The 19,852-nt window shown below is 34.2% G+C and overlaps 1 protein-coding gene across 1 annotated transcript in view; it reads right to left on the bottom strand.

The window, feature by feature from the left end:
• Positions 1-19,100, bottom strand: part of LOC143254954 (sphingosine kinase 1-like) — a 28,655-nt gene extending 9,555 nt beyond the window's left edge. The window contains exons 1-4 of the mRNA XM_076509877.1: positions 18,291-19,100; positions 10,478-10,633; positions 4,497-4,591; positions 486-601 (exon numbers count right to left, since the gene is read on the bottom strand). Coding sequence (XP_076365992.1) covers positions 486-601; positions 4,497-4,591; positions 10,478-10,633; positions 18,291-18,771 — 848 coding nt within the window. The 5' untranslated portion in view covers positions 18,772-19,100. The remainder of the gene's footprint in view (positions 1-485; positions 602-4,496; positions 4,592-10,477; positions 10,634-18,290) is intronic.
• Between the last annotated feature and the right edge of the window lie 752 nt (positions 19,101-19,852).

The following is a 19,852-nucleotide window of genomic DNA, read 5'->3' as shown; positions in this document are numbered from 1 at the left end:
TTATAACTGAATACTTCATTTCAATGGATTTGGAAGTAAACTATTCGTTTTAATTATTTGGGATGTGAGCTCAGATATTTTAGTGATTTTAAAAACTTAGGATATAAAGTTTTAACTTTAGTATATTCAGGTTTCAGTCTCGGTTTCAGAAAAGCTAAGCTTAATGTATAAAGCTTGTTTCAACGTTTAAAGTGTAAAACCTTGGTTTCATAGTTATAGGGTGCAAAGTTTTGGTTTCAGAAGTATGAGGTGTTAAGTCATCGCGTCATAAATATGAGGTGTAAAGCCTAGGTTTCATAAGTATGGGGTGTAAAGTTTTGGTTTTAAATGTTTGAGCTGTAAAGCCTTGATTTCATAGGCATACAGTGTAAAGTCTTAGTTTCAGAAGTATAAGGTGTTAAGTCTTATTTGCAATATTTAAGCCGTTAAGTCTTAGTTTAAAGGTTTTATGTTTAAGAACTCAAACTTTACACTAAATGACATACCTCTGCGCTTCACAAAGACTTGTAGCGAGTGCATTACCAGAACCGCCAGGGACGATTCCTATTGGAATGTGTATGGCTTTGTTCCAGTCAGGCCGTATCAGCAAGCCGTTTACTATCTTTTAAATAAACAGAACAGAACATTTATTCCGGTCCCATTTCATTTTTTACGGGGAGTGAATAAAACGATCAAAATATTTTTTTGGGGAGAACAAACAAATAATTAGCAACCATATTTTGACGACATTTCTAGTAAACATCGGTTACTTTAAAAAATAGACAAAAGGAAAGAAATTGATGCCATTAAAACTCGTTCTTTTGATAAGTAGTGCTATCTGTTCAACGTTTGTCGACGTGTAAACAAAATTATGCAAAATGTTTAGTAATTCTTGGTATTTACTTATACGAGATATGTTCAAAACAATAACCATTCATTAGCAATCTACAAACCTTGGTCAGTATTGGGTTGGTAAGAAAAACCTTGATTACTATTGGATCAGTAGGTTTGGGTATTTTGTTTGTTTGTTTCTGAAATTCGCGCAAAGCTACACGAGGGCTATCTGCGCTAACCGTCCCTAATTAAGCAGTGTAAGGCTACAGGGAAGGCAGCTAGTCATCACCACCCACCGCCTACTCTTGGGCTACTCTTTTACCAACGAATAGCGGGATTGACCATCACATTATAACGCCCCAAGGCTGAAAGGGTGAGCATGTTTGGTGTGAAGAGAATTCGAACCCGCGACCCTCGGATTACGAGTCGAGTGTCTTAACCACCAGGCCATGCCGGACCGGGTTTTGGGCATAAAAGCATGTTTTGAAACATACGTGGATTAATGTTATTCAAGCAAGTAAGAATAATATTCCAAGATGAATGCACGATTGTGTATTTAATAACATTAGTAAATCCAACCAAGATGACACTCAGCAGATAGCTCGATGTGGCTTTGCTGTAAAAAATATACACATACACCTAACTAAGATTATATATAAAAAATCAAACTGTTTTTTAAATATAAAAAATGTGTTTAGATATTTATATGATTAAACAACGTGAAGTTGAGGTACTTCACAGACATAGAACTAATCTGAGATATAAATAAACAACAAAAATGAGGTTACATGTGAGCATGAAATGTTATGTACGATCGAGTAATGTCAGGTTTATTTACTAAGATCGTCCGTTAACACCAATGAGAAATACATCAGGTTTGTTTACTGAGAACGATTATTAACATTATTGAAAAATATTTGTTTGTTTGAAGTAAAACACAAAGCTTCACAACAGGCTATCTGTGCTCTGTCCACCGCGGGTATCAAAACCCCGCCCTAAAGTTGTAAGTCCTAAGACAGTCCGCTGTGCCACTGAGGGTTGTTGTTTTTAATTAAGCACAAAGCTACACAATGGGCTATCTGTGCTCTGCCCACCACGGGTATCGAAACTCGGTTTTTAGCGTTGTAAGTCTGCAGACATACCGCTAAGCCACTGGGGACAAAGCTACTGAGGGAGGCTTCAAAAATATATAAGGTTTGTTCACAGAAAACGATCAGCAATATATCATGTTTTGTTTCTGAGAACTTCCATTAATATTATCGAAAAATATATCACTATTTTTCTTTTTACTGAGAAATGTTATTAACATTATTCATTAATTTATCAGGTTTCTTCATTAACTACCGAAAAATATATCAGGTTTCTATAGAGAAAACGATAATAATTGTTATTGAATAGCATACTAGGTTTACTTGTGAAAATGCTGTTTACCATAATTTTCGTCACATACATGTTTCCAAAGTTATCAACTTACACGTACTGAAATAAATAAGCCACCAGAGAGATTATTATTGAAGTAAGTATTCTAGTTTTATTATTTTTATTTGTTTGTTATGCCGTTGTTTTTGTTTTTTTTATTTTATATTTGTATCTAAAGCAGCGGTTTTCAAACAATGAAGTCCAGCTGTGTGTAAGTTTTCAAAAGAAAGGTTTGGCGATTTAAAAAACAAAGACTTTGTTCAAAAATACCCTAAGAAAAAGAAAAGATGTTGCTCGTAGTGTTAGTTTATCTTACTAGATGGCTTACCTTAAAAACAGTGACAAGTCAGGTTTTCCCGATATGTTTTTCCCGCGCAGTCACTCAAATCGAAAATTATGGGAACAGCATATTATTTCTTTTTCTGAACCACTGTATGAATTAAACAAGTGGTGAAAAACAAACAAACAAAAACGGGCACTGTATGTGGAAATCATGTACCCACATTGTAATTTTATGTCAAGGGCTAGTTTTTACATGTTTCTCATGCGCTCGAAGATGAATGTAAAATAATGCGACCTACATTCACATGCCTTAAGCTCATACAGTTGTAGTTTCCCTTTAAGGTTAACTAACAAAAACGTCTACCAATCTAAAAGTTGATTAATCTGTGAACGACAAAGAGATACTAAAGATGAGAAAATATAGTTTGTCTTAATCCTAACATTATACACTGAACTACAAAAATATGAAAAATACAGCTTGTATTAACCCTAACGTTATACAATGAACGATAAAAATTGAAAAATAGAGCTTGTATTAACTCTAACGTTATACAATGAACGACAAAAAGATGAAAATTACAGCTTGTATTAACTCTAACGTTGTACACTGAATAACAAAATACAATTTGTTTGAATTTTGATATTGTACACTGAGTGAGACATATTTGATATTTGTATGTCAATCCTAATATCGTTGTAGGAAACTTTAAGTAAAATATTTTATTAAAAGAGCAGGAAATTAAAGATTGTTCTTTTACAGGTAGATAGATAATGTTAACAAAAAGTTAGTTTTTATTATCTTTGAAAAAAACTACAACAACTGAAAAGTGGTTTTACTTCCTACTCATGCATGTCGATAAAAGTTTTTAATACAGTTAGTTAACACAGATTCTGATAGTTGTCTTTTTTTTTGGTATCTAATGGTTATTTCAACAGTTTAGGTAATTCGTTTGCGTTGATTGATACTTTTTTCTTTGTTGAATTTCGCTAAGCTTACAACAAGGTTTTATTTGTTGAATTTCACGTGAAGCTTTACGGAGGTGATCAGTGCTGAGCCGTCCCTAATAAAGAATTGGTAGATTAGAGGGAAGGAAACTAGTTAATAACACTAATCGCAACTCTTGGGCTAAACTTTTACTAACGAAAGGTGGAATTGATCGATATAACGCACCCACAACTGAAAGGGCGAGCACATTCGCTAAATGGGTGCGAACAATGACTGTTACTATTACCACAGATTGAATAATTTGCTTACATTGATTCATACTGTTATAGTATAGTTTGGATACCTGTAAAACCCTAAAGTTAACTGTGTAAGCTTAATGCGGCTTTTCAACACTTGAAAAACTTTCTGAGGATTTGCCACTGTCCAGGACATTCTTTGTGTCATGTGACCATATATAACAGCAAGAAAGCACGACCTTAAAATATTTCGTATATATTACTCAAACAATATTTGAGTTGTTCATTAACCTGCTCGATTTATCAGTATGTAACTACAGCACACTTCCATTACAGACCTCTAGTCATTAGTGTGTAACTACAGCACACTTCCATTACAAACCTCTAGTTATCAGTGTGTAACTACAGCACACTTCCATTACAGACCTCTAGTCATCAGTGTGTAACTACAACTCATTTCCATTACGAACCTCTATTCATCAGTGTGTAACTACAGCACACAATTACCACCCTCTATTTCATCAGTGTGTAATCACAACAAACTTCCTTTACGGACTTCTATTCCATCAATGTGTACCTATAACACATTTCCGTTAAAGGTCTATATTCCATCAATATGCAGCTTCAACATAATTCCATTATGGATTTTCATTCCATCAAGAGAGGGAAAATGAGACAATGGAACGATACATATTAGTTTTGAGGTTATCAAATAACAAATAACTGATAATATAAAGTTATAGACCTTTAAATACTGTTAACTCTCATTAAAGTGAAACACAAATAAAATATCGGTTTACCTCGTAGAGGAGCCCATCTCCGGATATGGATATAATTCCGTCGAATTTTGAGAGGTCAGCAGACTGGATATATTCAGACATAAATTTACTCTTTTCTAAAGTAAAACAAAATTATCGTTTTATTTACTAATGTTTTTTTTTCGCTATAAAAGACACAAACAACAAGTTATCTAGTTTCATTAAAAAAAATTTAAATATAATGTTTTTAGTTAAGCTTGGTCATTGGAATATCGATTCATTTATTTCCTCTATTACATAATATTGCAGTTTAATGTCTGTAAGGATTTATTTCGTAAAACATTTGGCACTTAAGAAAAATTTGGTGGTTCTGCTAAGGATGTTGTATTAAACAAGGTAGGAATAAGCATGTTGCATTAAACAAGGTAGAAATATGGATGTTGTATTAAACAAGGTAGGAATAAGCATGTTGCATTAAACAAGGTAGAAATATGGATGTTGTATTAAACAAGGTAGGAATAAGCATGTTGCATTAAACAAGGTAGAAATATGGATGTTGTATTAAACAAGGTAGGAATAAGCATGTTATAATAAACAAGGTAAGAATAAGCATGTTGTATTAAACAAGGTAGGAATAAGCATGTTGTATTAAACAAAATAGGAATAAGCATGTTGTATTAAACAAGGTAGGAATAAGCATGTTGCATTAAAAAGGTAGGAATAAGGATGTTTTATTAAACACGGTATTAATAAGCATGTTGTATTAAACAAGGTAAGAATAAGGATGATTAAACAAGGTTTATTAAAACACGGCAGGAATAAGCTGATGTTGTATTAAAAGCCGCAGGAATAAGCATGTTGTATTAAAACAAGGTAGGAATAAGGGTGTTTTATTAAAAAACAAGGTAGGAATAAGCATGTTGTATTAAACAAAATAAGGTAGGGAATAAGCATTATGGTATTAAACAACGCAGAAATAAGCATGTTGTATTAAACAAGGTAGGAATAAGGATGTTGTATTAAACAAGGCATGTTGCAGGAATAAGCACGTTGCATCAAACAAGGCAGAAATATGGATGTTGTATTAAACAAGGTGTTTTAGGAATAAGCACGTTATAACAAACAAGGCAAGAATAAGCAATTAAACAAGCATGCAGGAATAAGCATGTTGGTATTAAACACGGTAGGAATAAGCATGTTGTATTAAACAAGGTAGGAATAAGCATGTTGCATTAAACAAGGTAGGAATAAGGATGTTTTATTAAACACGGTAAAAATAAGCATGTTGTATTAAACAAGGTAGGAATAAGGATGTTTTATTAAACACGGTATTAATAAGCATGTTGTATTAAACAAGGTAGGAATATGGATGTTTTATTAAACACGGTAGGAATAAGGATGTTGTATTAAACACGGTAGGAATAAGCATGATGTATTAAACAAGGTAGGAATAAGCATGTTGTATTAAACAAGGTAGGAATAAGGATGTTGTATTAATCAAGGTAGGAATAAGCATGTTGCATTAAACAAGGTAGGAATATGGATGTTTTATTAAACACGGTAGGAATAAGAATGTTGTATTAAACAAGGTAGGAATAAGCATGTTATAAGAAACAAGGTAGGAATAAGCATGTTGTATTAAACAAGGTAGGAATAAGCATGTTGTATTAAACACGGTAGAAATAAGCATGTTGTGTTAAACAAGGTAGGAATAAGGATGTTGCATTAAACAAGGTAGGAATAAGCATGTTGCATTAAACAAGGTAGGAATAAGGATGCTATATTAAACACGGTAGGAATAAGCATGTTGCATTAAAGAAGGTTGAAATAAGGATGTTTTATTAAACACGGTAGGAATAAGCAAGTTGTATTAAACAAAATAGGAATAAGCATGTTGTATTAAACAAGGTAGGAATAAGCATGTTGCATTAAAAAGGTAGGAATAAGGATGTTTTATTAAACACGGTATTAATAAGCATGTTGTATTAAACAAGGTAAGAATAAGGATGTTTTATTAAACACTGTAGGAATAAGGATGTTGTATTAAAAAGGTAGGAATAAGCATGTTGTATTAAACAAGGTAGGAATAAGGGTGTTTTATTAAAAACGGTAGGAATAAGCATGTTGTATTAAACAAGGTAGGAATAAGCATATTGTATTAAACAACGTAGAAATAAGCATGTTGTATTAAACAAGGTAGGAATAAGGATGTTGTATTAAACAAGGTAGGAATAAGCATGTTGCATTAAACAAGGTAGAAATATGGATGTTGTATTAAACAAGATAGGAATAAGCATGTTATAATAAACAAGGTAGGAATAAGCATGTTGTATTAAACAAGGTAGGAATAAGCATGTTGTATTAAACACGGTAGGAATAAGCATGTTGTATTAAACAAGGTAGGAATAAAAATGTTTTATTAAACACGGTAGGAATAAGCATGTTGTATTAAACAAAATAGGAATAAGGATGTGTTATTAAACACGGTAGGAATAAGCATGTTGTATTAAACAAGGTAGGAATAAGGATGTTTTATTAAACACGGTAGGAATAAGCATGTTGTATTAAACAAGGTAGGAATAAGGATGTTTTATTAAGCACGGTAGGAATAAGCATGATGTATTAAACAAGGTAGGAATAAGCATGTTGCATTAAAAAAGGTAGAAATAAGAATGTTTTATTAAACACGGTAGAAATAAGCATGTTGTAATAAACAAGGTAGGAATAAGCATGTTGTATTAAACAAGGTAGGAATAAGGATGTTTATTAAACACGGTATGAATAAGCATGTTGTATTGAGAAAGGTAAGAATAAGCATGTTATAATAAACAAGGAAAGAATAAGCATGTTGTATTAAACAAGGTAGGAATAAGCATGTTGTATAAACATGGTAGAAATAAGCATGTTGTATTAAACAAGGGAGGAATAAGGATGTTTTATTAAAAACGGTAGGAATAAGCATGTTGTATTAAACAAGGTAGGAATAAGCATGTTGTGTTAAACACGGTAGGAATAAGCATGTTGTATTAAACAAGGTAGAAATAAGCATGTTGCATTAAACAAGGTAGGAATAAGGATGTTTTATTAAACACGGTAGGAATAAGCATGTTGCATTAACAAGGTAGAAATAAGGATGTTTTATTAAACACGGTAGGAATAAGCAAGTTGCATTAAAAAGGTAGGAATAAGGATGTTTTATTAAACACGGTATTAATAAGCATGTTGTATTAAACAAGGTAGGAATTAGGATGTTTTATTAAATACTGTAGGAATAAGGATGTTGTATTAAAAAAGGTAGGAATAAGCATGTTGTATTAAAGAAGGTAGGAATAAGCATGTTGTATTAAACAAGGTAGGAATAAGCATGTTGTATTAAACACGGTAGGAATAAGCATGTTGTATTAAACAAGGTAGGAATAAGCATGTTGCATTAAAAAGGTAGGAATAAGGATGTTTTATTAAACACGGTATTAATAAGCATGTTGTATTAAACAAGGTAGGAATAAGCATGTTGTATTAAACAAGATAGGAATAAGCATGTTGTATTAAACACGGTAGGAATAAGCATGTTGTATTAAACAAGGTAGGAATAAGCATGTTGTATTAAACAAGGTAGGAATAAGGATGTTTCATTAAACACGGTAGGAATAAGGATGTTGTATTAAACACGGTAGGAATAAGCATGATGTATTAAACAAGGTAGGAATAAGCATGTTGTATTAAACAAGATAGGAATAAGGATGTTGTATTAATCAAGGTAGGAATAAGCATGTTGCATTAAACAAGGTAGGAATATGGATGTTTTATTAAACACGGTAGGAATAAGGATGTTGTATTAAACAAGGTAGGAATAAGCATGTTATAATAAACAAGGTAGGAATAAGCATGTTGTATTAAACAAGGTAGGAATAAGCATGTTGTATTAAACACGGTAGAAATAAGCATGTTGTATTAAACAAGGTAGGAATAAGGATGTTGCATTAAACAAGATAGGAATAAGGATGTTTTATTAAACACGGTAGGAATAAGCATGTTGTATTAAACAAGGTAGGAATAAGGATGTTTTATTAAACACGGTAGGAATAAGCATGTTGTATTAAACAAGGTAGGAATAAGGATGTTTCATTAAACACGGTAGAAATAAGCATGATGTATTAAACAAGGTAGGAATAAGCATGTTATGATAAACAAGGTAGGAATAAGGATGTTGTATTAAACACAGTAGGAATAAGCATGTTGCATTAAACAAGGTAGAAATAAGGATGTTTTATTAAACACGGTAGGAATAAGCAAGTTGTATTAAACAAGGTAGGAATAAGCATGTTGTATTAAACACGGTAGGAATAAGCATGTTGTATTAAACAAGGTAGGAATAAGCATGTTGCATTAAACAAAGTAGGAATAAGGATGTTTTATTAAACACGGTATTAATAAGCATGTTGTATTATACAAGGGAGGAATAAGGATGTTTTATTAAAAACGGTAGGAATAAGCATGTTGTATTAAACAAGGTAAAAATAAGCATGTTGTATTAAACAAGGTAAAAATAAGCATGTTGTATTAAACACGGTAGGAATAAGCATGTTGTATTAAACAAGGTAGAAATAAGCATGTTGCATTAAACAAGGTAGGAATAAGAATGTTTTATTAAACACGATAGGAATAAGCATGTTGCATTAAACAAGGTAGAAATAAGGATGTTTTTTTAAACACGGTAGGAATAAGCAAGTTGTATTAAACAAGATAGGAATAAGGATGTTGTATTAAACAAGGTAGGAATAAGGATGTTTTATTAAACACGGTATGAATGAGCATGTTGTATTAAACAAGGTAGGAATAAGGATGTTTTATTAAACACGGTAGGAATAAGCATGTTGTATTAAACTAGGTAGGAATAAGGATGTTTTATTAAACGCGGTATGAATAAGCATGCTGTATTAAACAAGTTAGGAATAAGCATGTTATGATAAAAAAGGTAGGAATAAGCATGTTGTATTAAACAAGGTAGGAATAAGCATGTTGTATTAAAACTTCTCTTGTACAATATCTGGTCGATGTGAACTTCATTTATTCTTGCTGTCCTCAATACGTTAAGTCAGGTGGACTAAAGTTATCAAAAATTAGTGCGTTTATACAACACCAGAAGAATAAGATATTAGTTTTTACTCTTAACTTGCATGTTATTCTATTCATTACAACTTGTTTCTTCTTTTAAAATCGCACGAGTGTGTTTTTTCTCATAGCAAAGCCACAATGGGCTATCTGCTGAGTCCACTGAGGGTATTTAAACCCCCAATTTTAGCGTTGTAAATCCGTTGTAACACATAATATACTAATTATATTTTGTATAGGTTTTCACATAGAAGGTAATTTGTTTGTTTGTTTGTTTTTGAATTTCGAGTTAAGCTACACGAGGGCTATCTGCGTTAGCCATCCCTAATTTAGCAGTGTAAGACTAGAAGGACGGCAGCTATTCATTACCACCCACCGCCAATTCTTGGGCTACTCTTTTGGCAACAAATAGTGGGATTGATCGTCAAACTATAACGTCTCCATGGCTGAAAGAGCAACCACGTTTGGTGTGATAGGGATTCAAACCTTCGACCATCAGATTGCGAATAGAGTGCCCTAACCACCTGGCCATGCTGGGCCTAGAAGGTAAAGTGTCGCAACTTGCCCAGATGGAACCGTAGTTTTAATTCAACGCATTTATTAAATGTTTAAGGTTATTTGAGATATTAATAATACAGATGTAAATAGTTAAAACTGTATTTGTATTCATCCTATTTCTGAAGACCACAACTTTTCAAATAGTAAGGTTAAGTGACTTTCACCTGGGTTCAAAACATTGTACAAACCATCTTCAATAAACTGAATAAGATGTAAAATAGTATTTTTGTTAGTTTGTATTTTTTCCTCAAAAACGTTTTGTCTAATAAGTTCTCCACACTTTTGTTGTTCTTGTATACAGTTTCTAAACCACCTGTATTTACTACAGTTTAAAATATTTTCATCCGACTTACCCGACAATACAACTTCCCAAGTAATTTCACTTTCTTCCAGAAGGGGAACTACTCGTTTTTTGAATATTTCATACGCTTTCTTTTGACCACTAACTGGATTAATAGCTACTAGTAGGTGGCGCTTTGGAAGTAGTTCTAATGGTCGTCCAAGAGTTTCTGAAAGTGAGAAAAATATAGAAGCTGTTATTTTTATTTTATAAAATCGAATTATGGAAAATCCAAATTACGAGTTATATAATTTAGTTTCTTTGTTTCCTTATAACAAAGCCACATTGGGCTATCTGCTGAGTCCACCGAGGGTAATCAAACCCCCAATTTTAGCGTTGTAAATCCGTAAACTTACCGCTGTACCAGCGAGGGACATGTAATTTAGACAGAAAGTGTTCTTTAGTAAAACCACATCGGGCTATCTGCTGTGTACACCGAGGGGAATCGAATTCCTCATTTTCGCGTTGTAAATCCGTAGACTTACCTCTGTACCAGCGGGGAACATATCTAATATCTGAAATAGTAATGAATTCCACCTTTCCGCAACAAATGTAAGACATACCTTTACAGAGGTATATCCAGGTAATGCTCTTCTATGGCATTCTTGCTAATCAAATATCAAAGGGTCATAACAAATGTAGCAATCTTATTGCTCTGAAACTGATGCTGTCGTATACCAGTAGTCCTGATTAGCCATGCTACTGATCCAAAGTCTTTATTAGCATTAGATAAATCTTATGTTAACCTATTGTTATTCACTCTTCTTTACTTTAACTTATAAGTTCTTATAATCACTTAAGAATTGCATTGAATTGATTACTCCCCTTGGGGGGGCAAGGCCATCTGAAGAGGTGGTGCAGATTTAGTCTTTTCCTTCCTGTATTCAGATTAGTAAAAGGAAATACTCAATTTTTCCTCCTATTCAAGGTTCAAAGGATAGGCAGCGTGACCTAGCAGTTATTTGGAGTTGTAGTCGAATGGTTTGAAACACTTTGAAGGTTATTGTGTCCTTGAGACAAACACTTTACCAAACACTTTACCAATAATTATACAAATGTGTAATTATTTTACTAGTGCAAAGCTATGTAATGGGCTATATGCTCTATGCTAACCTCGGGGAATCGAACACCGGATTTTACTGTTCGTAAATTTATAATTCATAATGTGAGAGAAACATGTAATTCCAACAAGTAAATTAAAGACACATAAATTAATGATACCAGAAAGACATGCAGGTTTAAGAAGATTTGATACAAAATGATAAAAAAAACCCTAACCCGAGCACTTTCGAAAGGTGGACCAATCTTCGTGAGGCACATTTACAGTTTGTCCAGCATAAAAAAGTGTGCCTTTCGAAGGGTAGGCCAATCTTCATAAGGAACATTCTCAGTTTATACACGATGAAAAAAGGGTAAGCATGTTTAGGTGAGGAGATTCGAACCCGTGACCCTTTAACCACCTAGACATGCTGAGCCTGAGAGGTTAATAACTAGACAGGAGATGAAAAACACACGCGTCTGCTTTGTACTGCCATGAACTATAAATTACGCATACAAAAAAATGTTAAGATATTCTATTTCTCAAGAATAAATCACACACACAAAAGAAAACTACTTTTTATAATAACACTAAAATTACTGGTCGCAGAGAAATCCTTTTTGAATCGCGAAGCCAAGTAAAATATACTTGTACCTCACAAGGTTTCCTTGAAACCAGCTGCAAAACGGTCGAGTTCTATGACGTCATGTAAAAACATATCGTACTTAGTATTCAAGGCCATATTTTTCATATGCAATCACAATTTGTAAAAACTAAATACTACACATTAAAAACCGTCCGTATTATCTGACTCTACTAATCAGATACACCGAATTTTAAAACGACCAATATCGTGCAGTTTCCAGTTGAAATATAAATGAAATTTTTTCTAATGATGAATCGTCCTGTTCCTGCAACGTACTTGTGAATCTCTCGCGAGCCAGGTTCGAACCAGAGTCCACTCGCATTCTAACCAAAAACTTTACCATCTACGTTTATCATAACGCATTTCTTAAAAAACTTCAATCACTACCGGATTGTTTCTCAAACAGCCATGCTTCTTATCATAGTAAATGAGATGTAGAATGTTCAATATATTTATTTGTTGGTAGATTGAGAACAAGCAAAAAATGTTGTTTGTGAAGACGATTTCTTATAATTTTAAAATTTTGAGATAAAGATTATGTTCGCGTTGTTTGGTTTGGTCTGAATTTCGCACAAAGCTACTGGAGGGCTATGTGCGCTAGTCATCCCTAATTTAGCAATGCAACACTAGAAGGAAAGCAGCTAGTTATCACCATTCACCGCCAATCCTTGGGCTATTCTTTTACCACCGAATAGTGGAATTGACTGTAACATTATAACGCCCCTACGGCTAAAAGGGCGAGCATGTTTGGCCTGACGGGGATTCTAACCCGCGACTCTCGGATTACGAGACGAGTGCCTGAACCACCTGGCCATGCCGGGTTGTTCGAGTTATTACTTTGAACTATATGGTCGTTCTTAAACTCAGCCGGGCTGTTTGAGTTATTACTTTGAACTATATTGTTAAACTTAGCCGGGTTCTTCGAGTTATTACTTTGAACTATATTGTTAAACTTAACCGGGCTGTTTGAGTTATTACTTTGAACTATATTGTTAAACTTAACCGGGCTGTTTGAGTTATTACTTTGAACTATATTGTTAAACTTAACCGGGCTGTTTGAGTTATTAATTTGAACTATATTGTTAAACTTAACCGGGCTGTTTGAGTTATTACTTTGAACTATATTTTTAAACTTACGTTTTAATTAAATTCACGTATTTCCCGCCAGTTAACCATTTTTTAAAAAAAGCTGACATCATGAAATATAGTATTTTAAAATAACGTTGAGAATGTGTATTATTTTCGTAGAAACACACTGCGAGAATTTCAAACTTAAGAATCCTTGTTTCTATCTGTATCAGAATTTTAAAAATCCTTTTTTCTGTTTGTATCAGACTTAATAATCTGTAAAATACGTGTTTCAGTTTCTTCGTTTCTAAGCGCAAATCTACCAAAAACCACAAACTTGGTCTACCGTTACATGTGTTGATACCCAATTTTCTGAATTATATGCTTTCAGATTTACCGCTGAGCCACCAGGGAGGGAATTTATTAAAGATAAGAAAGTCCCAAGCAATATTAAGAAAAACAGTTGTATTTGACAGTTGAAGCCGTTTTCTTAGAAACGTGTTTGTTTCGTTGTTAAGCGAAAAGCTACACAGAAGGCTGTGGGCTTGTACTCACCACAAGCACTCCAACTCGATTATTAGCCTTTAAGCCGCTAATCTCCCTAGGTGGAGTGCTCGTTTTAACAGCAGGTTAAAGTAAATAAAACATTTTAGACAGTAATATAATCTGGGGTGGGGGAGAGGTTACGTACATGTACTGTTTTATACATTTATTTTTGTTTGTGGGGGTGGGGGTAAATTGTTTGTTATTATTGTTACTGTTTATCACAGGAATACACAACGAGCTTCTAGTTCAATTAAAAAAAATAGTTCTGCACTTTGGGACCGTGGTTGCGTTCTAAGGAAAACACCCAAATTCCACTATATATATATCCGGTCTGACAACAGTTGACGATAAGTGATGTTGACTAGTTACCTTTCGTCTAATCTGTCATTCCAGTATTAGTTAAATTAACTTTGCTCGAAATGCAACAAACACATACACTATAGGTAATAATTTATGTAAAATGAGAATCTAGATATTGTACATGAAAACTATTAGTTGTTGTTTTTTTGTAGTTCAATGTCACAAGAAGCACTAAGTCGGGCACGTGTTTATAAACCCGTGTATAGACAAAAGAGAATACGAGGTCTGTTTCACTGTGTCGGTATTTGGGTATTGATGTTAAATACCCAGGAGGGTCAGGTACATTTGACCTCTTCCTCCCTCCCGAACGATTATAGCGTTTGTCTTTACGGTTTTTTTTTTGTTATTTTTTTTAAGCTTTGGGCCAGAGTAAAAGTATAACATCATACTCAGGCCCATTTCAGGGCTCAGTCCATGCATGGACGAACAAGAAGTTTTTTTTTGTTTTTTTTCTTCCTTTTATTATTTCTCTTGTGTTTTTTTTCTTCATTTAATTTTTTTTGTATTTTCATCTATATATTTTTTTGTATTTTTCTCCTTTTTCTCGATAGAGAGAATGCTACTACTACTTGTAGTAACACACACACGCACAAAAAAAGAAAGTAATAATAATTATTATTATTCAATACTTGAATACTAATTCAGAAAGAGAGAAAAAATAATTAAAAAAGAAAATAATAATTATAATAACAAAAAGAAACAAGAACTAAGTGTCTAGTGCATAGTGGCCAGCTTGTGTTACATTTCTTAAATATATGTTAAAAGGGGAGAGGTATTTAGGACCATTTACATCATGTACGTGATATCTGTCGAGATCACACATTAAGTCATTTTTATGCCAATTCTTATTGAAATATTTTAGAGAATTATGCAAGAGTCTTTCAGATATTGTATCTATGTTTGCATACTTGTGCATGAATGTGGTTGAGGTGCTACGTGGTACTTTATATGCTGAAGTTAGTACTGAATTTTGTATACGTTGAAGTTTCTGTACATGTGTGGGTGCTATGTTAATCCAGGCAGGTGATGCATATTCTATTGTTGGTCTAATGTACGTTTTGTAGATTTTAAGTATGTTGTCTGGTGATGTTCCTTGGATTTTACCTGAAAGACTTCTTACATAGTTTGCTCTTTTCCAGATTCGTATCAGTATATTTTTAATATGTGGTAACCACGTTAATTTTGAATCATAGGTTAGACCTAGAAATTTAGCAGAAGTAGCAGTCAGTAAAAGTGATCCATTCATATAGAGTTTTGGTGGATCTTTTTTCAGCTTATTCAGTCTGCTGAATAATATGATTTGGGTTTTTGGAATATTGATTTTGATTCTGTATTTCTGGCAGTATTCTTCGATGTTATTTAGGACTAAAATAAAAGTTTGTTGAATTGTTTTGTTTGTTTTTTGCTTTTGGAATTTCGCACAAAGCTACTCGAAGGCTATCTGTGCTAGCCGTCCCTAATTTAGCAGTGTAAGACTAGAGGGAAGGCAGCTAGTCATCACCACCCACCGCCAACTCTTGGGCTACTCTTTTACCAACGAATAGTGGAATTGACCGTCACATTATACATTCCCGCGGCTGGGAGGGTGAGCATGTTTTAGCGCGACGCGGGCGCGAACCCGCGACCCTCGGATTACGAGTCACACGCCTTACGCGCTTGGCCATGCCAGGCCCTGACGAGGTCTGTTAAAAAAATACGCGGACTATTTGAATTGCGCGGCTCCAGTTGGTTACAGGGGAATCCGCTTGGTGTCGTTAGGTTCGCACAGATCAGCTGATTACGACGCCATTTCCCGATTGCAGATATCTTTATTTGTGTATTAGCTACGCGGTTTTAAGTGAAGTGCGATTTTTTCGTTTGGCGGATTTCAGAATGAATGACCTGAAGGAGCAACGAATTGCTGTGAAATTTTGTGTTAAACTTGGAAAATCTGCGACTGAACTTTTGCTATGCTTAACACGGCTTACGGTGATGTTGCTATGAAGCGTACGGCATGTTTCAAGTGGCATGAACGTTTTAAGGATGGTCGACAGTTTATTGAAGATGATGAGCGTTCTGGACGTCCTTCCACGTCAACTGACGACCCACACGTCGACAAAATCAACACCCTGGTGTGGGCAAATCGACGTCTGACTGTCAGGGAGCTTGCTGAAGAGTGTGGGATATCAGTTGGATCTTGTTACGAGATTTTGACCGAAAAATTGAAGATGCACCGCGTTGCTGCGAAATTTGTGCCTCAGAACTCGTGCGTTTTTGGCCAAACACTCGATCACTGTTCTTCCCACCCCCAACCCCCCTACTCACCTGACCTTGCTCCTTGCGATTTTTTCTTGTTCCCCAAACTCAAAAGACCCTTGAAAGGAAGAAAATTTGAGACGATTCCCGAGATTAAGGCAAATGCGACGAAGGAGCTGGAGGACATTACAAAAGAAGCGTACAAGGACTGTTTCAACAAGTGGAAACACCGTTGGGATAAGTGTGTGCGTTGGGGAGGAGAGTACTTTGAAAGGGTCCCAGACCTGTAACTTCTAAATAAAGTACATTTTGTTTTATGACGTCAGTCCGCGTATTTTTTGAACAGCCCTCGTACTATTACACATTTGAATAAAAAGGTTTTGTTATAATAAGAAATATGTAAATACACAATTTATGCAATACATGCCACGTATCGTACAATTCTCAGAGATGACCCATAGCTTATTAAATAAAAAAATATGAAATTATGTGATAAATTAAGAGAAATTCTTAGAATCTTTTTCTCCTATGTTTGGTCTGTCACATGAATTAGAGATTCTACAGAACTAATTGACACATAAAACAACCCTGAGAGTGAATAAGTTCAGAATTTCCACAAGGTTTACGTAGGTATTGCTGTAGCATTAAGACATGTAATGAGAACAGTGCGCATGCGTTCAGTTCCCCCTATAAATCCTTGAGATATAATGTGTGTTAAAATTACTAAGGTGGCCATGATATGTGTATAATTAATTTTTCAACCAATGTTTAACATTAATTATTTGTGACTACTTTCGTTAGTACCAACCTGAATACTTGTACAGTATCGAGAGAAAACATACATCGCAACTTCCTTTAAATTAAGTAGCAAAGCAAAAAAACGTTAATGAAGTACCAAATAAAAATAATCATTCAAACAAGCTTTTAACTTATTAATTTACTGTTCTTGTATCTGTGCTATAATATTAAAAACTTTGACATGTATAATATCTTGCATACATTATATCCTGCCAACATGAATATGTATATAGATACGAAGCGATCTTTAATTGCGTATTTAGTTATGAACGGCATGGAGTTTCAAAGGAGAACTGAATAGCTTTTTATACATAAATTTTTAGTCTCTGAAGTGTCGGGACTCAATCCTAATTTCAGATGTCGGAGTGATATTCCAGTGCGCTCCTGCACCACTATCCCACCCCTGGATCTTCCACAGTTTTTATATCTCATTCTGCTGTAAGAACTTCCAAAGTTATAAAATAAATAAATAAAAATGTTTCAACACAAGAGGGCTTGATTGGTCTTACTCTATAAACATATTACCAGTTCTTAGCAATTGTACTCATATAGAAAGTATTGTCACACCTTAACACTCATACAGAAAGTATGGTCACACCTTAGCACTGATTCAAAAGTATTGTCACACCTTATCACTAATAAAGAAAATATTGTCACACATTAGCACTAATACAGAATGTACTGTCACACCTTAGCATTCATAGAGAAAGTATTGTCACACCTTATCACTCACACAGAAAGTACAGTTACACCTTAGCACTCATTCAGAAAATATTGTCATACCTTAACGCTCATAAAGAAAGTACTATGACATCTTAGCATTCATACAGAAAGTATTGTCACACCTTATCACTCATAGAAAATGTATTGTCTCTTCTTAGTACTAATAGAGAAAATTTTGTCACAACTTAGCATTCTTAGAGAAAGTGTTGTCACACCTTAGCACTATTACAGAAAGTACTGTCACACCTTAGCACTCTTACAGAAAGTACTGTCACACCTTAGCACTCATAGAGAAAGTATTGTCATTTTTAACAATTGTTTTGTGAATGCACTTTGTGTGAACGTACGTTAGAGATTAGTAGATATAAACGTAATGAAGAAGTGAAACGTGTAGAATGTTATAAATCTTACGCTCATAATGAAGCCCGTCTTTAGGTTGTCCCAGTTTGGATGATGTCCACAGAAGTGCATTCTTCCATTTCGTTGCTCTATTTTCGTTTATCTCCCAGGAAATAGACCTGTCCACAATCAGGCTTAGCTGACGACGTGAACGCTGTTTGATCCAAAACCTTCGGATCATCGGATAGTAATATATTTCCAAATGGATTTGAAACGTCTGTTCTGTATCACTCTTGGGATTGGTTTTCTTCACGCTGCAACCGACGATGTCATTCGTGCTAACCCTCTGGATCTTGGGCTTTGAGTCATTTGTAAGGGGTTCGCAAACAAGAGCTAAATTTGTCAGTTTAACCACAAAATACGTCACTTTATTAAACTTGGTGTAACAGCTGAAGTAATCTTCTAAAATTACTTTTTCTTTTGCTTCATTCTTAGAACTGCACTTAAAGGGTGTTTCGCTGTCGAATTCGGTATCTTTTCCTATTTCAGCCATAATTGTTATCTTGTACTTTAGGAAATTAAGCTTTTGAAATACGTTAATCTAACACACTGTAACCACGTACGTAGATCTCTCTCTAAAGCAAACGCTTTCTCTCGACAGTTTCACACAGCATTAACACGTATATGTGTGTGTGTGTGCAAGACCACTTTCCCTGGTTCTTCTAGATAAAGTTGCTTTCACAGCAGAACACTGGTCTCCCATTGGCAAGGATCCAACCACGTGAACATTTTTCTGTTATGTTCGTATAACTTCGTTATCATCACACCATGAGATATCGACTAGCTTAAACATAGCTGTTTAGAAATCTTAACCGAACAGGTCTTAAAAGATTATGTTGTACGTTATATCCCACACTCAATCATCTCAAGGTCCTGCACTGTGCTGCAATAACCTTAGTTGTAGAAGATAAGTATGAGGAATTGTTTATTTATAAATGTACCACTACTTTGCCAAAGAATTAAAATGAGAACAAATTATTGGCGCTCGGAGAATTACTACACGTAACCTACTTGTTACTTTACCAATAATGTAAACAACAAAAAATAAACTCTTGTCTAACAGTGAGGAAGTAGGCAAACTTGGAGAAATTCTACAATAGTTAAAATAACATGAAATAATTATTTGAAAGAAAATATTTTAAAAAAGGTAAAGTTAAAAATAAAGATATTGTACAATACTAAGAAACTTCCGAGTGAAAGTACAGAAGAATGCGTAAAAATAATATGTCAACCACTATATATTTGCAGTACCGACGAGGCTTTCCGCTTAATGCCAGAAGTCTTCAAGGTATGGTATCGGTATTTATATATATTAGCAAACTGCTTGACAACTATTCTTTCGACGTGAGTAGAGTTAAGTTGTTTTGTCATACTTTGTGTGATCTCCTTCGCGACTCTGTTCGAATGATTAATTAATTCTTGTTTCGAGATTTCTGTTTTACTTATATCCACAAGGATGGTGGTTGTTACCCATCTACTAAAACTATAACTTCCACAAAAATAATAACCAATTAAGTTATGGTAATTCGATTATGAGATCTTTACGTATTGATAAACAACGTGATGATGTTGGA

Source organism: Tachypleus tridentatus, chromosome 7 (assembly GCF_004210375.1).
Source record: "Tachypleus tridentatus isolate NWPU-2018 chromosome 7, ASM421037v1, whole genome shotgun sequence".
NCBI lineage: Eukaryota > Metazoa > Arthropoda > Merostomata > Xiphosura > Limulidae > Tachypleus > Tachypleus tridentatus.
The sequence above is the reverse complement of the archived record's forward strand: the minus strand, read 5'-3'. Positions and strand labels throughout refer to the sequence as shown.